Source organism: Panthera pardus, unplaced genomic scaffold (assembly GCF_024362965.1).
Source record: "Panthera pardus isolate Hobbes unplaced genomic scaffold, ASM2436296v1 HiC_scaffold_17, whole genome shotgun sequence".
In the NCBI taxonomy this organism is placed as follows: Eukaryota; Metazoa; Chordata; class Mammalia; order Carnivora; family Felidae; genus Panthera; species Panthera pardus.
This window is the reverse complement of record NW_026526732.1, coordinates 13,057,366-13,075,824: the sequence shown is the minus strand read 5'-3', so window position 1 is coordinate 13,075,824 and position 18,459 is coordinate 13,057,366. Positions and strand designations below refer to the sequence as shown.

At 45.6% G+C, this 18,459-nt stretch overlaps 1 protein-coding gene across 3 annotated transcripts in view; it reads right to left on the bottom strand.

Moving 5' to 3' along the window:
- Positions 1-11,565, bottom strand: part of CNKSR3 (CNKSR family member 3) — an 83,885-nt gene extending 72,320 nt beyond the window's left edge. The window contains exon 1 of one of the 3 annotated variants that reach the window (XM_053904344.1): positions 10,765-11,565. Coding sequence is in view for 2 of the 3 variants with exons in the window: in XM_053904341.1 (XP_053760316.1) it covers positions 10,765-10,816 (52 nt within the window). In the remaining variant the exon portion in view is untranslated. The remainder of the gene's footprint in view (positions 1-10,764) is intronic. The other 2 variants (XM_053904341.1, XM_053904342.1) reach the window with 2 other exon arrangements.
- Between the last annotated feature and the right edge of the window lie 6,894 nt (positions 11,566-18,459).

Sequence of the window (18,459 nt, the reverse complement as noted above, 5' to 3'; positions counted from 1 at the left end):
AGGACACTCACAGACAGAGGTACCGTAACTCATCCACTGAAATACGCAACAGCCGTCCCTACTGGAAAAGCTCTCCTTCCTTACTCATCACTCTGTACGAGTCAAAAACCAACTGTAGACAGGAATTATGGGGGACAGTCTGGTTTCTTTGTTTTTGTTTTTGTATGCGCCGCATGAGTGGTACAGACCAATGGTCCTCAAATTTTAGCCGGTACCAGAATCTCCTGAGGGACCTGTTACCATGCAGCTTCCCGGGTCCCACCCCCAGGGTGTCTGATTCTGTGCGTCTGGGATGGGGCCCGAGAATTTACATGTGTGAGTTCCCAGGTGATGCAGATGCTGAAAACGTAAGTTCAAAAACAGTGATGATGCGATGCTGGGGGACCCATGCGTATGGGGCTGGGAAAGGGTCTCGTGAAAAATCTCAGCTTAGAAATGTCGGGTGTCAGGTCCAGTATTCCTATACTTATAGGTGCTCATCACGTGTGCTGATTGGACGGTACCCGACAAGAATGGAGAATTCCAAAACGGAGGTGGTCTTCACAGATCAGCATTATAGAAGTTCTCCAACCTGGCCCAGGGGTACTCACAACCAAAGCGCTTCATAATATAGGTCTCCAGACATCTTCCTCACAAGGAGGATGACTGTTGTTTCCACAGACGCTACTCACAGCCACCTCATCCGTGCACAGTTAGCGTGGGGCTCCAGCTGGAATTCTTGTTAAAGAGGTGCTCACAACATCAACAGCTATTACATGAAGGCTGGTCCACTCTACGTGGGAAGCTAGTTTTCTTGTCTGAAGGATCACATTCAAGGCAGTGTGACTTGACTCTCTTTATAACACTGTGATGTAGGGGCGCCTGGGTGGCTCAGTTGGTTAAGCATCTGACTTCAGCTCAGGTCATGACCTCACGGCTTGTGAGTTCAAGCCCCACGTCGGGCACTGTGCTGACAGCTCAGAGCCTGGAGCCTGCTTCGGATTTCTGTGACTCCCTCTGTCTCTCTCTGCCCCTTCTGTGCTTACTCTGTCTCTCAAAAATAAATAAAGACATTAAAAATACTTTTAAAAAAACACCGTAATGTAAAATTACTCTGGGAACATAAAAGGCTATTCAATTAACACAGGTTAAAGTGGGAAACACGCGCGCGCGCACACACACACACACACACACTGCTAAATCCAAAAGCACTGAAATTTCCCCTCTGCTGCAAATCTCTGAAAATAGGAAATAGAATGTTTCCTTTCACTAAAAGGTTTTCCTCAGGAAAGCATGATTCAGATTATCATAATCACCGCCTTTTCTGATAGATAACACGTAGGGGTTCTCCTCTAAAAGGGCTGACAGATTTTCTTCTTGGGGGAAAAGGGGAGGGAAGGGAGCATAGGTATGTGTAGCAACCTTCCAGGCTATTCTCATATAAGCCTACCTACCCTCATTTCTCTGACACTCTACCCTACTGATAAGTAATGCATTAAATGTTTAAAAATGAATTCAATTCTTACCTGTTGAAAATCACTCAATACATCATCTATTCTACCAAAAATATGATGGCTTTCTTTTCTAAAGAAAATTAGGACAGTCTTTCAATGGAGCAAAAATATTTTAAATCAGATCTATCTACAAGTTCCTTTGACTCAAACATTTTTTAAGTTTTCCTACAGAGAGCTTTCTAGTTTTTACAACCTACTGATCTGCATTCTAAGGAACTGTTTTGCTCTAATAAACACAACTGCATTTGCCCTTCTGATCCCAGGTTAAAAACTGTTCAATCAGCCATTTGATGTCAAAGAAAACAAACTAGGCTAAGTCCACTTTCACAAAACCCCTATTCATAGATGAATAAACAGCTTCAGAAACTGTAGCTCCCAGCAAAATGTGCCAGGAAAGAACAATACTGGGAACAAAGCACGTGAACGCAAAAAGACAGATTTCCTCCTCTATTTAAATGACAAGAGAGTAATCAGGATGAGGGGAGAGTAGGAGCTCTCCTAACCCCAGGAGGAAAAAAACGAAAAAAAAACAAAACACTAATATACCTCACGATTTCAAATATAATTTCAAAATGATCTACCAGTGAACCAATTCCATCTAGAACTTGCCCTCTCCAATGCTGGAGCCACCAAAGCCTTAGTCCAAAACACCATCATCTCTAGAATGCTTTCCAGCTGGCCTCCCTAAATTTACTTCTGCCGCAAATCCAAATCAGATTTGTTACTCTCCTGCTTTCCACAACAACTAGGAAAAACTGCAAACAGCTGACCAAGATTGAGGAGCCCCTCCATGATCTGGCCTCTGTGTTATCTCTTACCCCCTCTCTGCCCACCACCCCACCATCCTTGTTCTTCATGAGGCCACCACACTTCCTTTCCTCAAACACTCCAAATTCATTTGCACCTCGGGGCCTCTGCAACAGCTGTTCTCTCTCCCCCGTCTAATTTTCCAATTGTTGGTTCCGTCTCATCATTCATGCCTAAACGTCATCTTCTCAGACAGGCTTCCCTGATGACACCATCGAAAGAAGTCCCCCACCCAATCACTTCCCTTCATAGCTTTACTTTCTTCTTTGCACTTATCAGTAGTATTTTCTCGTTCGTCTATTTTGTTGTGGTGGTCATTATCAGCCCCATAGTTAAAGCAGGGGTCTAACTCATCCCTGAACCTGGAACACAGCTGGATTTCCAGCACCTAGAATATGTGGAACTTGGTAGGTCCTAAGTAATTATTTGTTGAATGAATGAAGAAATACTTTTTACAACAGCATGGAACTGTCATCAAAATAAGTATTCCTTCTGCAATGTTGCAATGTTGCTCCTAAGCTCTTCCCAAGAAAGCGACTACAAGCGACTTCCCAAGAAAGCGAAAATCATTCTATGATACTCTCTAAGACCTACAGGGTCCTCAAAAGAGGTGAAGGAGATTGTCCAAGGAAACATGAGGAGAAGACAGAAAATGTAGTTAATTTAACAGACCACCTGTGTACTATGGAATTGTTGTGAGTTATTAGTAAGCATGTGAAAAGTGACTATCAGCCACAACAGTATTATATATTCAAACGAAAATAACCCAATTATACTATATATTAGCTTGGAGTTATTATGGATTAATCATTAATAATAAGCATATGAACATATATATGCCGTGCATTCGCTATACTGCCTCTTTTATTTATAACTAAAATCCTATGTGTTGGTTATTATCAGTCCCATTTTACAGATGAGAAAACTAAGGCAGCCTTGAAGAAGAAAAGTTACTTACCCAAGCTTTCAAACCTCAAACCAATTAGTGTTAAACACAGAACATGAATCCAGTTTTATTTTACTCCAAAGCCTATATATTATTCACCACAGCTGCTTGACATTCTCTCTCAAAGCAATTAAAAGGAAGACACTATGAATAATCAAAGGCAGCAGGAAATGTGTGTGTGTGTGTGTGTGTGTATGTATGTCCCTGTGTATGATTCTACCAAATAGAAATGTTAATTATACCACATAGACAAAAAAATGCAATAGGACACTCAAAATAAAAATTAGATTAGAAGTGTCAAAAGAAGAAATGATGTATTCTATTAATGAGTTGCATTCTGAAACAATACAACACAATCAACAAACTACAATAAAATAAATAAATAGCCGTAAATGTCTCAAATACTAAAAGGTCAGGTTCAAAATATGCAGTGTCCTGCTTAAGCTGTGTAATTTCTTAAAAAAATTTTTTTTAACGTTTTATTTATTTTTGAGACAGAGAGAGACAGAGCATGAACAGGGGCGGGTCAGCGAGAGGGAGACACAGAATCTGAAACAGGCTCCAGGCTCTGAGCGGTCAGCACAGAGCCCGACGCGGGGCTCGAACTCACGGACCGCGAGATCATGACCTGAGCCGAAGTCGGACGCTTAACCGACTGAGCCACCCAGGCGCCCCAAGCTGTGTAATTTCAAAAAGAAAGAAAAGGCCTGTGTCCTAGGAGTATAAATCCTAAGGGGAGAATCAGGAAACACAAAAGTTAGAGGCTCTCTGGAGCTGCCCCTTCCCACACTTGAGGAGAAAACAGTACCCACCTTGGCCAGAGGAGAAGACAGGTATAGAGGGAACAACAGAATAGAAGCCTGTGGAGTCTGGTCCCAATTCCTGGCCTTTGACCTTGGGCAAGTGATTTAACATCTAAAAGCCAAGATGTCCTCATCTGCTACAGAGATATGCCTTCACGGAACATCTCTCGGGCTTGTGAAAAGACGCAAAAAAGAACAAACGTGGAGGAGCTGTGCAGAGCTTACATAAACAAAACCTGCCTTATTTATTAAAGGCCAAAATGATGGCTAAGCCTGGGGTGAAAACTCTAGAAATATCACGAAATGAGAGTAGAGAGGGAAATCAAGGTGAGAACACGAATGTCCCAGAGCCGGAACCCAAGAGGCTAGGAATGGTCAGTCAACACTGGAGGCAGCGACACAGAAGTGTGAGGCAGAGAAGACAGGCCCCCACAGCTCTCTGCGATGATGTGGACGCAGAAAGGCTCACCTGTGAGCCTCGGGCACGAAGAGGTCACTCCCAATCTCAATGGAGACAGACGGAGACACCTGGCCTTGGCACAAGACACACTTTTAAATTATGAAAACTTCTCTGGTTGTTCCCGAAATAACATTCTGTGTCATTTTCTACCAATTATGCAATCTCCCCTGGGATCTGCTAATCCTGACAAACCCCTGTGTGGTCAGAGACTATAGGACCGGCCACAAGCCCACCCATCTTCCAATGTCCCCCTGGCGATACTGACAAACTTGAGCCACAGCGCCCACCGACCACCTCACAACGCCCTTCTTTTGAAAAACACAAAAACAAAAACAAAAAAATGTTGTTACGAGGACACTTCGAGGCCCAAAACGTAGGTAAGAAATCCCAGGGGAAGTGTCTCACTTAGTTTGCAGACAAGGACCCGATGCTGTTGCCAGATGGTGCTTATGAACAGAAGCACACCCCTGACGTCACCTTTTTGCTTTCAGTAAGTAGCCAAGTGAAGCATCCTCAAACGAAGCACCGTCCTTCAAGGACTTAAACAAAACCCACGGAGCCCCTGTCGGGTCGGAGAGCAGAACCCAGCAGCAGAGTATAAAAATGTGCTCGCGGCCACGTGCCCGAGCAGTGCTCCTTGAACCATAATGAGCACGCGAGTCACCAGGAGATCCTGTTAAAATGCAGATTCCGATTCAGCAGACCTGAGCTTCTGCATCTCTAACAAGCTCTCGGGCGAGGTGGCCTGTTGGTCATGGACCAGGTGCCAGACAGCAGTCAACACCCGACACCACACGAGCCCTAACGCCGTGCTCGCTGGAAGTCCAGCTACTGTTTTTACAAAGTTGAGAAAACACAGTTTGGATTTCTTTACCCAGAGAAGGTTCATGATACTGGCAAGAGACATCTATCGCTCGGCCAACTGACAATCTTCCCGATCTGCTGGCAAGTCCTGCCCTGGTTCCTCGGAGCGGTCGACAAATGGCAGGGAAATCTCTTCAGTACTGACTGGTGCCCCTGAATGGTAGGAGTCAACCCTCTGACAGACCTGACCGCTCAGAGAGAATAATTTATGACCTGCAGCTATAGAATAACAGAGAGGAAGCAATAAAAACGAGTGGTAATTTACAGAGAGCTTACGTAAGACCGTACAATCAGGGGTAGGACTGGGACACAGCCCCCAAGTTTGACTCCAGAGCCCACACTCACCACTGAACTCCACTGCCCTGGTGCAGGCCATGGACACGATGAAGTCGTGGAGGAAACAAGAGGGCTGTTGAGCCCCGTCACTTATAAATAGGGGACCCTGAGCAAGTTCTCTGTCTCCCTCTCTCTGCTTTAGTTTCTTCATCTTTACCATGGGTTAATAATGGTTTGTATACCTCATTGGGTTTCCTGAGAATTATGAGTCCAAACAAAGCACTTAGCATAGCGTCTGACACATAATAAGTGCTTCAAGAAGTGTTTTTCTATTATTATGAGTAAGAGAACTCTATGGCTGGAGCCCAGGAAATAGACCAGGACCAGGAAGTGTATGCAATAAAGTGAAGGGTTTCTGACCTCTGAGGGAGACATACAGCTCTCGAAAGGACCTCCCTTTTTCACTGACCACAGAGGCTAAAGGGAAAAGCATAACCTAATTGAAATCAGGGTTATGGGAGGAACTGACCTCTAGTATGACGGCGGCAGCAGGGGCCTAACGGCCTAACACTGGAGTTGACCTACAATGTACCCGATCTCTACAGATAACGCTGAAATTCTAGCCCCTCCAGGACCAAACACGGACAGACACCACAGGGAAGAACAGTGTACGTGGCCAGATTACAAAGAATGAGCCAATGTCCTGAATCCCACAGGCTCAGACCTTAAGCAAGAAACCCCCTTTACTCTTGGCTGGTGATGGGGAAGCGGTGCCCATGCAGAGCCAGAAGCTGGCCAAAGAGACTTCTGCTCTGCAACTAAAGCTGGGTCGTGCTCCCTCAACACACTTATTGAGAACCTGCCCATTCCATGCCAAGCCATGACCAATGGCACTTATGGGAGAAACCAGTGGTCCTTCCTCCTTGTTAAAGACATTCCCCAATGGCCTGAAAACAGAAACACCACTTGGGTAGCTGCATTTTACCATGCAACTCCCAACATTTAAATCAAGCTTAGAGACAAAAGACTTCATATAACTTACAGTTTTGACCAGAGAAAGTTTACCAGGAGTGAAAATAGAACACTGTTTCTAAAACAGGACTGACCCACGAGCTTGACAGAAGTAGGAAATTATGACATGTATCCTCCTTTGAGAACTAAGCTATAAAGATCAGTACATATAAATTACTGTGTGTTAGACACCACTGGCTTAAGTTTACCAGCATCTATTCTCCCCTCCTTCCTTATTGAACAAACTCCAATTTTTTTCAGGGCCACAATGTACCCAACCGAAAAGAACTACAGTGACTGGCCTCCCTTGCAGCACAAGGGGGGCTGCATGATAGTTCTGGCAAGCGAGACGTAAGCCAGAAGACCTGGCTCCTAGCAGTGTTTTGCCTCCTCTGGGTCTCCTTTCTCCTGCCTGGAACAAAGCGGGCATGGTCCTGGAGGTGGAACAGCCACCTCGCCACCTCACACTAAGGCATTAAGCGTGAGGATGAACTCCACTTGTGGCACCACGTGCTAAGAACAGCTGAACAGGACGGCAGAAGGAGCCCGGGCCTCTGACCGCACAGCAGAGCCCCCGCGCGCTCCTGAATTCTCCGTCTCCAGGCTTCATTTGCACGAGAAAATCAACGCTCCCATCTGGTTAAACCCCTGTAAGTTGGGTTTTCAGTGGTGCACACCTGACCCTACTCTCACCTGATACACGTTGTAAAAGATCATTTGCTTTGCAAAAGCCTTGACTGAATTATTCGAAAGACGAGGTGCCATGAATTGTGAATTAATTTGATTTACAAATAACCCTCCTGACATACACCAAATGGGTAGGATAAGACACACATATCCCAGACAACTCTCCTCCGTTAACATGATTTTAAGAACTCACACCGTGAGAATCCTGGAGGTCTGGTCATCAATGTGGTGAAGACTCTGAAAGTCCTCTGGGAGTGACCCTGGGAAGAACCCCCTGAGAAGATGAAGTAAAGCCAAAGCACGCGGAGTCAAATGCTGCCGTCAGTTCCTTAGGTACCTAACCTTTCTGTGCCTCAGTTTCCTCAACTACAAAATGGAAATAACAGTTCCTACCTCAAGGGGTGGTTATGCAGTATTCAATGAGTTAATACTCATACAATGTGGAGACCGGAGCCTGACCTACCGCTGGGATTTACTGAGGATCTACTAATATCATGATAAAATTGGTGACAGTATAGCTAAAGACTAATACAAATAAAAATTATAATAATAAAAGCCAAATGCATTAATACATTCTATACGCATAAACCTTTCTTCTAATGCATGCACCTGCTGAATAGCGTCAACATGAAATCAAGCTGTGAATTGTGGTCGGGTTTAGACAGGGTTAAATCCAAGGTTTTCTACAGGGCTCACAACCACCATACCATACTCATGCAATACCAAGAGTGGCAAAGTCTACATGAAGAACTGCTTATCAGTAAGTAGGATGTATTTATAAAGTGGGGGGTGGGGGGTGGGTAGAGATGTTAGCAAAGACAGCTAAAAATAGGCGCATAAGCAAACAAGTCTGCGGAAGCCAACAGTTGATTGAAAAGTCAATACTTTGACAGCATTACTATGAGAAATATTCAAGTAATGCATCAGGCAATTTGGGAGAATGTAGCCTCTTGTGTAAGCGTAAGCCACACTTGCACTTTTTATCTTTCCTAGACTCTAACACGGAAAGTACCCAGGTCATTCTATGAGGCTGTACTTAAGTGTCCAAAAGGGCACAAGCATTCTGTATAAAGTTGCCACATGCTAACCACAGGTATGTAACTTAATCAGTAGCCAGAGCTCCTGATACCAAGGTATTGAACTGCTGATAATTGCTCTTTCAGGTCAGTAGGAAACTTTCTCTAGATGAAAGCAATCTCAAGTCATAACGTCAAGGCAACTGGAGACCAAAAACCTTTTAATCTGCTCTTCCTTTTTAGATGCTAAACAAACATAACAGGATGTGAATTTACACTTCTCCCAAACCCAAGAGACCCCCCCCCCAAAAAAAAAGACACCAATCTTGAGGGTGTGAAGATCTCACTCCATAATCTTCCTGTGTGCCTGTTACCATTTTTCTAGTTGTACATTATCAAGTACGCTGGCAGAAGCTGAAGAAAGCCAAAGAGCGATAAACTGTAACCCTTTCTGTACCCCACGAGCAGTACTGTCCCACAGAAGTATACTGCAGGTCGCAAACGTGAGTCACAGGTGTAATTTTCCATTTTTTAGGAGCCACAATTAAGAAGATAAAAATAAACGGGTGAAGTTAATGTTAATCATACATTTAATGCAATGTGTCCAAAATACTCACTTCGGCATGTGGTAAGTATAAAAAACTGAGATAATTTAAATTATTTTTTTACACCTCGGCTTCACACGCATGTAATTTTACACTTACGACACATTGCGATTCTGACCGGCCCACTTTAAGGGCTTAAGAGCCACATATGACCCTACAGGACAGAACGGCTCTGGAGGTCAGAAGCCGCTGAAATCATCCTTTTCTTATGCTGCTTCTATAAGGGACACCAAGGGAAAAGAGACCAACCAACTGCATCCTGGCAGGTCACCAGGTGGGGAATCTGGTGGTGTCCTGGAACAGGGAAATACGCCCTACTTCAAAACAGGGTCTGGGAATTTACAGCTTTGAAGTTGCGTTTTGTGCCAAGCCCTGGCAATGCTCTTTACTCCTCCCCCAGGCAAAGCCAGTCACCAATGCACAAGTATGTGTTGTTTGCATCCTCGTTTTAAATGAGAGCCCTGGAAATTCTGGTCCCTGGACAAACCTCTTCTCTGGAGACACTGTATCCCTCTCCTGCTCCACTGGGATCAGGATACCCCACTGATGCACGCCATGTGTCCCATACAGGGAGGGACACCCATTCCCACGTGGTCTGTGTGTACTTGGCAGGCATGGGAAATGAGATGTAAGAGATGACCAGTTTCCTTCATGCCCCAGCCATGAGACGGTCTGAAAGGCGACCTGATCTTACCAGTATTACCTACCTCACAGGCTTACTGTGATCACCAAAGGCAATAACAGAGAGAGAGTTCTTAGCAAACTGTAAAGCGCTATACAATTCTAGTTAGTATTATTGAGAAAGGGCACCATTCCTCACCTGGAAGAGCAGATAGAAGAAAGAAAAAAGAAACAGTAACTTGAAACAAAGAGATGTTAAGCCAGGGGTGGGGGTGGGGGGGTGAGGAACCCATAAACACAGTGGTTGTTCTTGAGGGCTTTGTTTCTTTGGAAGAGTAGAAGAGGCTTGAGAAACCTCCATCACTCTTCCCTGGAAATCTTGGGAGGCACTAAAAAGTAAGCCAGACCGCTGGGTAAGAGCTTCTACCCCCGCTCAGTCACCTATGACCGCCCCACCCCGCTGCTTTTCCTCGTCCCAAATACCGTACAGCTCAGGACAGTGATTCTGAACAGATCGCCTCTTCCCAGGGTCTAAACGTGGCCTAGAAATGCAGCGCCACAGGGGGTCCTGGCACCTTGGAGCAAAAGTCACCGAGTCCCGGGGAGTCTGGCTCAAGGCTTCTCGCCGGCGGGAACGCCTCCGCGTTGGCTCCGGTGCTGCCCTGTCGCCTTCTCCAACAAAAACAGAGAGGCTGGGCGAGCCGCCCTCGTCTCCCTTTACCTGTCCAACCGCCCCGTCACGCCTGCGAACTACTCCGAGCGGGCAGGCGGCATTTACGAGGTCCGAGGGGAGTCACCCACACAAAGGCGCCTTGTGCCTCTCCGCTCCAGGACGGGCAGCCTGGGAGCGGGGCACCGCACCCCGGCAGGGAAGGCGCCCCCAGCCCGGCAAGTCCCGAGATACGCACCCCCCCCCCTCCATAGAAAGGCCATCTCCACTCCCCGGCTTAATGACGGGGCTCCCCTCGGCTTGCCACAGCTCGCACCCCAAAGGCAGGCACAAGAGCTAGGGGGTGCACAGGCCACTCCGAAGAAGTTTGCATTGCCACCGCACTGCGCTCTGCACGCGTCTCGCCCGCTGGAGCGGCTGAGCACCCCCAGACCCCGGCTCCCCGCCCACCCCATCACTGGGCCGGAGACGCGCCCCACCCCCCCACCCCCCCGGACACGCTCACCTCTAGTCCAGTCCACCACTTGTTTGGGGCTCCACTTGGTCACGGGTTCCATGGTAAAGGGCTCTGCTCCCAGCTGGGCTAGAGTCGGCGGTTAAAGTCTGGCTACCAGGGCCGGCTGCCCCTTCCCGGGAGGGCGCGCCCCGCGGCTGGTCCCCGCGCGCCGGAGCGCCCCGTCAAGGCTCCATGGCCGCGGTCAGCGGGTCATCCCAGCGCGGCTCAGCCTGGACAGCGCGGTCCCCTCCCCGGCACCCGGACGCCGCGCGGCTCCTCCTCCAGCTGCCACCGTCCAGCTGCAGCTCCTCCTCCTCCCCCCCGCCGCCGCCGCCGGGAGCCCGGGCACAGCTGCCGCTCCTGGACGACGGCAGCTGCGGGGACGCGGGGCCGTGACCCCAGGCTCCCCTGGCCTCGGCTCGGCGCGGGACCCTTCGGGCCCAGCTGCTCCCGGCCGCTCGACCGCGCCGATCGCCGGGACCGCTTCCTCGGGTTCTCCGGCCGCGCGCTCCGCTCCCCCCTCCAGCTCCTCCTCTTCTGCGGCGTGCTCTCCCGGGGTCTCAGCTCCGCGTGCGCTGGCGTCCCCGAGCCTTCCCGGCCTCAGGTCCCACCTCCTGCGCCTCCCTCCGGGGCTGGACTTGCGCTGGGAGGAGCGCGGGGCCGGCGCGCTCGGGTTACAAAGTTTCGGCTCCGGTCGCTGCTCTCGGAATAAAAGAGGGGCGGGGCCGAGGACCCTGTGAAACTCGTGGGAGGGGGTGGTTCCGCCCGAAACGGGCGAATCCGGTTACTTTCCTTCTCGGAGCTTTTCGCTCACACTGCGAGAGTGTCCCGGGCCCTACTTTCCTTTTCAAGGGGCGGGTTGTAGATCTTGCGTGCATCCCGGAGAGCCCGTTGGTTTGGGTGAGGCCCGGGTCCTATTGGTAGCAGAACAATCTGTCTTGGCCTGAGCAACAATACACTACAAAAAAAAAAAAAAAAAAAAGTAGGATCTGCATGTTCTGTTCATTTTCAATGCTTTGCATCAGAATGGCTCTGCGATTAAGCCTTTCTCACTTTAAATTTCTCAAAGCAAAATTATTTTACTTCATACTTTGGGTGACATTGTGACAATTAAATTCATTTTTTTAATGCCCTAAACGCCAGCCCGATGTTATTTTGTTCTGGAAAGACTTTGGCCCTCCGTGTATATGCGTTTTCATCCTTTTACTCATTCTGAAACCAAGTCTTCCCTGTGGAACATTCAAGGCCAGTGTCTAAGAGCAATTATCTCTCATTTCAACTCTGGACATGGGCCAAGTTCTCAAGTCCCATGAATCTTGCCTGTAAGATGGTCCTTGGGGACAAAAGGGCCAAGGCATTTGAAGGTGCCCAGCACAGAATGTTTGCATGGAGGCAAAGCCAGAAGAGGCGGGAAGGAAATGGCCTGGCTTCTGGGGCCTGGGGAGATGGAGGTAGTCACTTCATTTTCAGCTTTATCCCACCCTTATCTGAAATGAAAAACCCTCTGTGTATCCACTCCCATCCCCTTCTGGTTTTCTACTTAGGTCTTGGGTCGCAGTCAGGGGCCACGGGGCTGTCACTCACAGCAAGCACCCAGGGATTGAAGGCCAGCCCCCTCTCCAGCCCTGGGCTAATGGAAAGCAATCACTTTCTGATATGCCACAGGAAAGACTGCCCTCCTGTTACTCTAAGGTGCTTGGCAAGCTGGGGTTGGTGTGGTAATCACTGCCTTACAAGACTCAACGCACTTCTTTCTGTAATGCTGCGGCAATATTTCAGCTTCGCAGCTAAAATGAATCATAATAAATTGGTAGCTTTTAGCATTATTTATTGTTGTATTATCATATTCATGCTTGCAAAGTGAGCTAATGCTCATTTGGATTAGTCATCAATCTTGAAGGAAAGGTTGCTAGCCAGCCAAAAAAAACACAAAACACAAAAACCAAAAAAGCGAGCGCACGACTGCAGAGACTGACATCAGGAGGGCCCTTCCACATTTCATGGGACTCAATCTGGGGCCAGAATGAACCCTACATGGAGGGAAAATCCTCAATGTGAATATTTACCTCTCCTCCTTTCAAGCCTCCCCCTCAACACCCTCCCCAGCCTGAGTGAGCTCACAGACATTCTTTTGACACTTAATGATTCTTACCTTCAATTATGATTATTTATTCACACCTTCCCCTTGGAGACTTAACCCCTCGAGGGCAGAACCTACCCGATATTATGTAGAGCATTCTCTCCTCTCCCCTCCTACCACCTAGCTGGTACCACCTCACACAGAGTCCAAGGTGTGGTTAGTATTTATTCGTTCAATAAATATCTGCGAATGCCTCCTATGTGCCAGCCACTGCTTTCACTAAATATTTGTTGAATTAGTGTGATACGTACTATTTATACAGGTCTGTTGGGATGCCCATGTTGGAAAGGTGGCGGCAGCGGGCCTACGCCTCTGTTGTACACTGCGATGAGCTGGAATAAGAGGGAAAAAAACACCTAAAAAAGTGAAGCAACATCAGACCCACCTTCCACGCAACTTATCTATAGAACTGAGGAAACACAACCACACAGATAATGCAGTTATCAGACACAATGATTTTTTTTTTTTTTTTTTGAGCAAGAGTTATTGGCAGACTACGAAACTTGTCAAAGGAAATGACAAGCTTCCTGGTAGAGTAAATGACCTTCAAAAAAGATGACCTTTTTAAACTTAATAATATCACTTGTGAACCATCTTTACGGCAGAAAGTAGGGAGAAGGATTTTGACATTTGTCATTAGAGTCACTAGAAGATATAACCAGTCATCTCCACACCTTTTGTTACTGTGATCGCCGTATGGTGCCGTCTTTAATTATGATTAGGAAGACCATATAATTTATCTACAAGCCAGGATATTCCTGAATCCTGAAGGGGAGCTTTCAGGGACAGCTGGGTGGCTCAGTCAGTTGAGCGTCCTACTTCCCTGATCCCACACAGTTCTTGAGTTTGAGCCCCACATCGGGCTCTGTGCTGACGGCTCGGAGCCTGGAGCCTGCTTCGGATTCTGCGTCTCCCTCTCTCTCTGCCCTTCCCCCACTCATTCTCTCTCTCCTCTCTCTCTCTCAAAAATAAATAATAAACATTTTTAAAAGTTTAAAAAAATAGCTCTAAAGGGGAGCTATAAAATTGGGTCATGGGGTCCCTGTAATTATGAAGAAAAGTCAAGTGTTAATGATTTTGTCATAGAATTTAACTTGATGTTTTTCACAATGTTTTCAAATTCATTTGCCTTAGTCACTACTGGGAAGTTAAAAGCTAAAATTCTGAAAGTCAAGCAAGATTTTGCAAAATTTCATCCCACTGAGTCAACCCACTGACTGTACTCAGTACATAAATACATCATGGCTAAAGAGGAAGGCCATGCTAAGATCTCTAACCCAGAAGAGCAATTAACTATCTAAATGAATTAGCGTTCTGTTTACATTTCAAGTCCTGAAGGCTAATTACTATTTAAATAAGGCCTTCTACTTTAATTACAGCTGTTAGCATGTGAAAGTTTTTGGGAGACTGCCTTCCTATCTGAAATGCAAACTTGAAGACAATCAAAGTCACTAATGGCGCATAACAAAGGCAGAATTTTAGGTAAATAGCCTTGGAAACTGAAGTGGGTACAAAAAGATCATTTATAAATTTGCCAAGTCTTCTTCTCTGCCAGCTGTAATCCGTAGCTATGCTATCCCACTGTAAACGCATGCACGGTACCAAAATGCATAGCATTGCTATAGCATTGCACAGCATAGCTATGCTGTCCTCTTCAGAAGCAGAATTACTCATTTGGGCCTTGATGTCTATGGTCAGTTCATCACACATAACAAGTACCTGAGTAAATCCTTTTCTAAACTGAATTGAATTTGTAGAACTGATAACTAAAACCCAAGTCTCGATTTCTCTTCCAGCTCCTTCGTTTTTCTGACTTTGGGTCTGCTTGCACATGGAGGTCATTTATTCGACCAATGAAACATTTATTCAGTACTTGGAGGGCACTAAACTAGGCACAAGGAAGAATCAGAAACAGATGCCAGTAATATTTACAGATCAAAGTCACCACACAGGGCGACTGGGTGGCTCAGTCAGTTAAGCGTCTGACTCTTGGTTTCAGCTCAGGTCGTGATCTCAGGGTTTCTGGGTTCAAGCCCCACATGGGGCTCTGTGCTGACAGTGCAGAGCCTGCTTGGGACTTTCTGTCTCCCTCTCTCTCTGCCCCTCCCCTGCTCATGCTGTCTCTGTCTCTCTCAAAATAAATAAATAAACTTAAAAAAAAAAAAAGGCATCATGTGATTTTCTAAGGGGGGGGTAGATTTGTCCAGTAGTTTTATCAAAGGAAAGTATGCTGCTAGACCCAGACAAGAAAGTTTTAAGGGCCGATATGATATTAACATTTTGAGCTAGTCCATATTTTATTAATTTCTTTTTTTAATGTTTGTTTGTTTGTTTGTTTGTTTTGAGAGAAAGAGAAAGACTGGGGGAAAGGTAAAGAGAGAATCCCAAGCAGGCTCCATGCTGTTCGCACAGAGACTAACATGGGCCTCAATCCCACAAACCTGGGATCGTGACCTGAGCCAAAATCAAGAGCCAGTTGCTCAGCCGACTCAGCCACTGAGGCACCCCCATATTTTATTAATTTCTTAATTTGAGAACTAAGGCTGGAACTCTTTGGATTAGTGGTTATCACTACAATTTAGTTGATACACAAGGAAGCAGCAAAAATAAGGAAGCTTTTAAACAGTTTATTAATCTGGTAAGACCCAGTCTCCTTCCCCAGTCCAAAACACTGTTTCTAAAGAATGAAAGAAAAAAATAAATAAATAACACAAGCTACTCCAAAAATGCAGCTTTATCTTACCATCAGAGGTCCTCTTAATTATTGTTTTCTTCCCATCCCCTTGCCTTTACTATTTGCAGAACATTCCAAATTATTCAGTGTTTCCTTCGCAAATAATTGTCTCATGAATGTCTCTTGGGTTATCTCTTATTTGAGCGATCCCATATAATTCTGCAAAATGCCGCCTGGGAAATATCCTGCATTTAGGGCTAAGCATTCTTATCTATGACATTACCTCACTGCAAAGTCATCAGTTAACTAAATTATCCAGGCTGTTGATGATCTTGTCTTTCGTTCAACTTCATTTGGTCTGAATTCTTCGCACCACGGTAATGTAGTTATTTTCCTAAACACCCAGGCTCCCCATCAGATAATTCAGGTAGTAAAGTCCTCAAACTTTTGTTGTTTTTTTTTTAAGTCTCACGAGTGCTGCCCTACTTATTCGAATTCTTTTGATCATTCAGTTAGGTTAATTAAGTCATCCTACAGTAGGAAAGCTGATATTTGGCTTTCTTTTACTGAACGCTATCTGTTAACTCGGAGATCAACGTCAATTGGATAAATGTTCAAAAACCTCACCTATCTTAAATCAGACTTGGAGGTGTTGACTACACTTTTCTAACACAAAAGAGAAACAGTGACACCGTTAAATCCTATTTTCCAGGATTTATGGCTGTTATTTTTGAAGAGCTGTTATATGAAGCAATATCTACAAAAGAGTTGAGCTTCCTTACCCACAAGGGCTAAAGCCGCAGCTAACAAAGCAGTTATGCTATAGACAAAGAAGGAACCATCCATTCTGCATTTCCCCCACGGATTTATGCTCCTTTTCATTCCCACTGTCAGATTGCAGAGTGTCCAAAAAGAACAGAATGCCATTGGCGACGTGTTCTTATGGTTTCATTTTAACTTTGTGGGACTCATAATCTCTGAACAAGTACACAGAATACCAAGAGTTTCGGACTCTGATTTTTGTTTCAAATATAAACTCCATGTTGATAATGATAGACCAAAGTTTGGGGTAAAAAAAAAAAAGATTAACATAAGTCATTTTGAACCTAAAAATAAAACTCTAATTGAATTAGGCCAAGTCAACTTTTAACGTGAGAAAGAAAACACAGGTTTGAATATCATAAACACACTAACCCAAAATTTTACAACATTTTTAAGGTGCTAACAAAAACATTAAAAAAACTGTCCATTTAGTATTTTGTATTTTTCTAATTTTAGTTTGGCCTAACAAAAGTATTTATAATGACATTTTAAATCAAATAGAAATACATATCCAAATGCTCCAAACTATAATTAAACAATTTTAATTAAGTTGGAGTTCAGTCTAGAAGATGTTTGTTCTTTCATTAGGTAGCTACAATTGCATGCAGAGGACGGCAATTTCTTTTTCTTCAAGTTTTAACCTACCAAGGGCATTTAAATTCCACATTCGCTACTAATCAACATAACCAGATTTTCACTAACAGCACATTCATTCCTCCTATTTGGATCCTATTTGGACCCTTCATCCTTTGAGCTTATAACAGGACCCTATTCTTGAATTTTCTACAACTGGCCCCTTGTATTTGGAAATACTATAATCATTTGGGATGGGGGAAAGGTGGAAAGAAAAAGAACACAGCAGAAAAGGAGGAAGTGCTTCAGTCTATTTCAACATCAAAAGGCAAAGGATGAAAATTAATACCAATCAGTGTTTTCCTGTAGGAGTCAAATGATTCGACAGGATTTTAAGAACACTCCCAAAGACCTAATTGAACAGGAAAACTCACACTTGCTGCCAAAAAGTCAGCAAAATGGTCGTTCAAACCCACAACCAGCTCCCAAGTGATAATAACAGGAATTGTTTTATAGTATGCACTGCACTCCCAGATCAAACCTCTTTTTTCCATTTGAGCTCCATGTAAGTTTTTCTTTCAGTTACAGAGGAATGAGGTTAAATTCGTTCCCATTCGGGGCGCCTGGGTGGCTCAGTCGGTTAAGCATCCGACTTCAGCTCAGGTCATGATCTCACAGTTGGTGGGTTCAAGTCTCGAGTCAGACTCTGGGCTGACATCAGAGCCTGGTGCCTGCTTCAGGTTCTGTGTCTCCCTCACTCTCTGCCCCTCTGCCTCTCTCTGTGTCTGTCTCTCTCTCAAAAATAAAGACTGTAAAAAAATTTAAAATTCATTCCTTGTCTACTTTTTCTTCTTTCACCTGAGCTTTGTCCCAGAGAAACAGCTGTGGGGTCAGGGGAGAACAGATTCCAAGAGCTGGAGCATCCTCTGTTTAGAGGCTAACAGAGAGAGAGCCCTTTGGTGGTTAAACTTGCGATACGGGCTCTAGAGTCCCAGGAAATCCCTGCTGCTGGGCAGAACCAAACAAAGGAGGTAACTTGAACAACCCCAGAGGGAACCGGCAGGCTCCACTTTCGTCCCACTCCATGTAACGTCCCCTGTGGATGCCACACAGTGGTCAGTCACAGGAGGTCAGACACGGGAAGCTGGGAATCAGAATGACTCCGATGCTGGCCTCACCAGCCAGGACGCAGGCAACACAAAGAGGCCAGGTTCGCCTTCTGTATTGCCTCCTCTTCCAAGGGCCAACCCCTCTCCCTCTGTGCCCATGTTTCATGGTTCAATAATTTCATCCCTCCAAGATGCTGACCTCAGAAGAACGTCCTTTTCTCAGAGACTTCACCTTTTGAAGGGAAACTCTGTCAGGTCCCAACTAACTTTATTATCTCAATCTCTTAACGAGTCTAAAGCCAGCTGTGTAACCTTGAGCAAGGCAGCTTCTTTGGGTCTATATATGGAAGATTTAGTTCTAAAGGAACTTTAAGAATCCTTCTAGC